This window comes from Lactuca serriola, chromosome 4 (assembly GCF_051521515.1).
Source record: "Lactuca serriola cultivar US96UC23 chromosome 4, Lser_US96UC23_V15, whole genome shotgun sequence".
NCBI lineage: Eukaryota > Viridiplantae > Streptophyta > Magnoliopsida > Asterales > Asteraceae > Lactuca > Lactuca serriola.
In genome coordinates, this window is record NC_136411.1 from 48,735,283 (window position 1) to 48,737,556 (window position 2,274).

At 39.5% G+C, this 2,274-nt stretch overlaps 1 protein-coding gene across 1 annotated transcript; it reads left to right on the forward strand.

The window, feature by feature from the left end:
* Positions 1 to 260: 260 nt before the first annotated feature.
* LOC145098339 (uncharacterized) lies at positions 261 to 1,483 on the forward strand. Its single transcript, XM_079035978.1, has 3 exons — positions 261 to 584; positions 639 to 794; positions 1,229 to 1,483. The coding sequence occupies exons 1-3, from the start codon at positions 261 to 263 to the stop codon at positions 1,481 to 1,483; spliced, it is 735 nt and encodes a 244-aa protein (XP_078892104.1).
* The last annotated feature ends 791 nt before the right edge of the window (positions 1,484 to 2,274 follow it).

The following is a 2,274-nucleotide window of genomic DNA, read 5'->3' on the forward strand; positions in this document are numbered from 1 at the left end:
TCTGGGCTGATGGGATTGCAACCGCCTGCTTCAACCAAAACCAATCTATCATGAATAAGCGATTTTCCATCACTCCATATGAAATAATAAATAATCGCAAACCTAACGTTAAGTTTTTTCATGTATTTGGTTCCAGGTGTTTCATCTTCAACTCCAAGGAACTACGAAACAAATTCGATGCAAAAGCTGACGAGGGTATATTTTTGGGATATTCGTTGACCTCTAAGGCATATAGGGTTCTCAACAAATGATCCAAAAAGATGGAAGAAACCTATTATGTCACTTTTGACGACAACTATTTAAAGAGGATTCAGTCGAATGAGAGCCAATCGAAGGAGATTTTTCCTATGCCATGTCCAATCACGATTCCAATCTCCAATTTGTATGAGGAGTTCATGTTACTCTTTGATGAGCCAGAGAAAACTATATCATCAGAATCCAAAGAAGCAGACAATAAAGATGATGAATTGAAGAAAATAATCGATGATGTTGTGAAGGATCTAAAAAGCAAATCTCAAAGTACGAAAGAATCACAACCAGCTAGAACACCTCTCCAAGGGGAGGATCTTATTTCAACAACTAGTGCAAGCTTTTAGGGGGAGCAACCCATTCCACAAGATACAAACACTCCATTGTAGGGGGAGATTTTGACTTCATCCATCGACCCACCAACAGTGACTCACGAACCTCCATTTGAAGAAGACAAACCCATTCATGAAGAAGAAGATCTATCATCATTCGAGAGGGAGAATAAAGATACGAATGATGATTCGGATGTGAATGATGATTCGGAGGTACAATCAGAGTTTAAGGAGGTTAACTCATAATTAGATCCCTCCTATGATCCGAATTACCCTCCTCTAACCAAATGGACCAAAGATCACCCGAAATCTCAAATCATTGGTGAGTCTTCTGTTGGAGTGCTTACAAGATCCCAGCAAAAAGCGAAACGAACTGCATTATTCTCTAAAGTGGAATTTTGTATGTTTAACTCATTTGTTTCCAAGATTGAACCCAAAATGGTCAACGTTGCTCTTGATCATTTCGATTGGGTGCAAGCGATGCAAGACGATCTCAATGAGTTCAAAAGAAACAAAGTTTGGAGGTTAATTCCTACTCCACCTGAAGCGTCAGTTATTGGTTTGAAATGGGTATTTCGCAATAAGCTGGATAAGAAGGGAATTTGATCAAAAACAAGGAGAGACTTGTTGTCAAGGGATATTTCCAGGAAGAAGATATCAACTACAAAGAAACTTTCACACCAGTTTCAAGGTTGGAATCCGTTCGCATCTTCTTGGCATATGCAGTGCACAAAAACTTAGAAGTATTTCAGATGGATGTCAAATGTGCATTCTTGAACGGCGAACTTGAAGAGGTGGTATATGTGGAACAACCATCTGGGTTCATAAACGATAAGTACCCCAATCACTGTTACATCCTAGACAAGGCAGTCTACGGTCTGAAGCAAGCTCCAAGAGCCTAGTACGAAACTCTTACTAGATTCTTAAAAATGTCTAAATTAAAACAAGGTTCGGTTGACCCAACCTTCTTTCGCAAGAAAGAGGGTGACCACTTGATGAATGTCCAAATTTATGTTGATGACATCATCTTCGGATATACTAATCCCAGCCTAACAACTGAATTTCGAAAGTTGATGGAAACTAAATTTGAGATGAGCTCCATGGGTCCAATTAACTTTTTCCTTGGACTAAACATTAGACAGAGTCAGGAAGGTATCTTTATTAACCAGGAGGCTTACACGAAGAATCTACTTGCCAAGTTTGGGATGGTGGGAGACTCAAAATCGAAGGTTCCAATGGCATTCGGAACGAAACTTACCGCTTCTTTGGATAAACCGACTGCATACATGACACTCTATCGTTAAATGATAGGTTCCTTAATGTATCTAAATGCGATTCGTCTGAACATTATGTTCTCTGCTTTCTATTATGCTAGGTTCCAATCCAATCCTCGTGAACCTCACATGACGGTAGTCAAGAACATTTTCAGGTATCTAAAGCGAATGTATTCTCTTGGAATCTGGTACCCTTCGCATTATGGGTTCTTTATAGAAGCCTTTTCAGATGCTGGTCTCGAAGGATGTGGGTTAGATAGGAAAAGTACAACTGGAGGATGCCAATTTCTTTATGACAAACTTTTCGGTTGGCAATCCAAGAAGCAAACCTTTGTATCCCTATCAACAACTGAAGCTGAGTATATAGCTGTTGCCTCATGCATATCTCATGTTATTTAGATTCAAAGCCAGCTTCGTGA

Bases quoted from the DNA above. Each gene is read 5' to 3' on its own strand.
- LOC145098339 (XM_079035978.1), top strand. From the start codon at position 261: ATGGAAGAAACCTATTATGTCACTTTTGACGACAACTATTTAAAGAGG. The intron at 585-638 runs GCAAGCTTTTAG...ACTCCATTGTAG, and splicing joins ATCTTATTTCAACAACTAGT to GGGGAGATTTTGACTTCATC. The intron at 795-1,228 runs GTACAATCAGAG...GGATATTTCCAG, and splicing joins ATGTGAATGATGATTCGGAG to GAAGAAGATATCAACTACAA.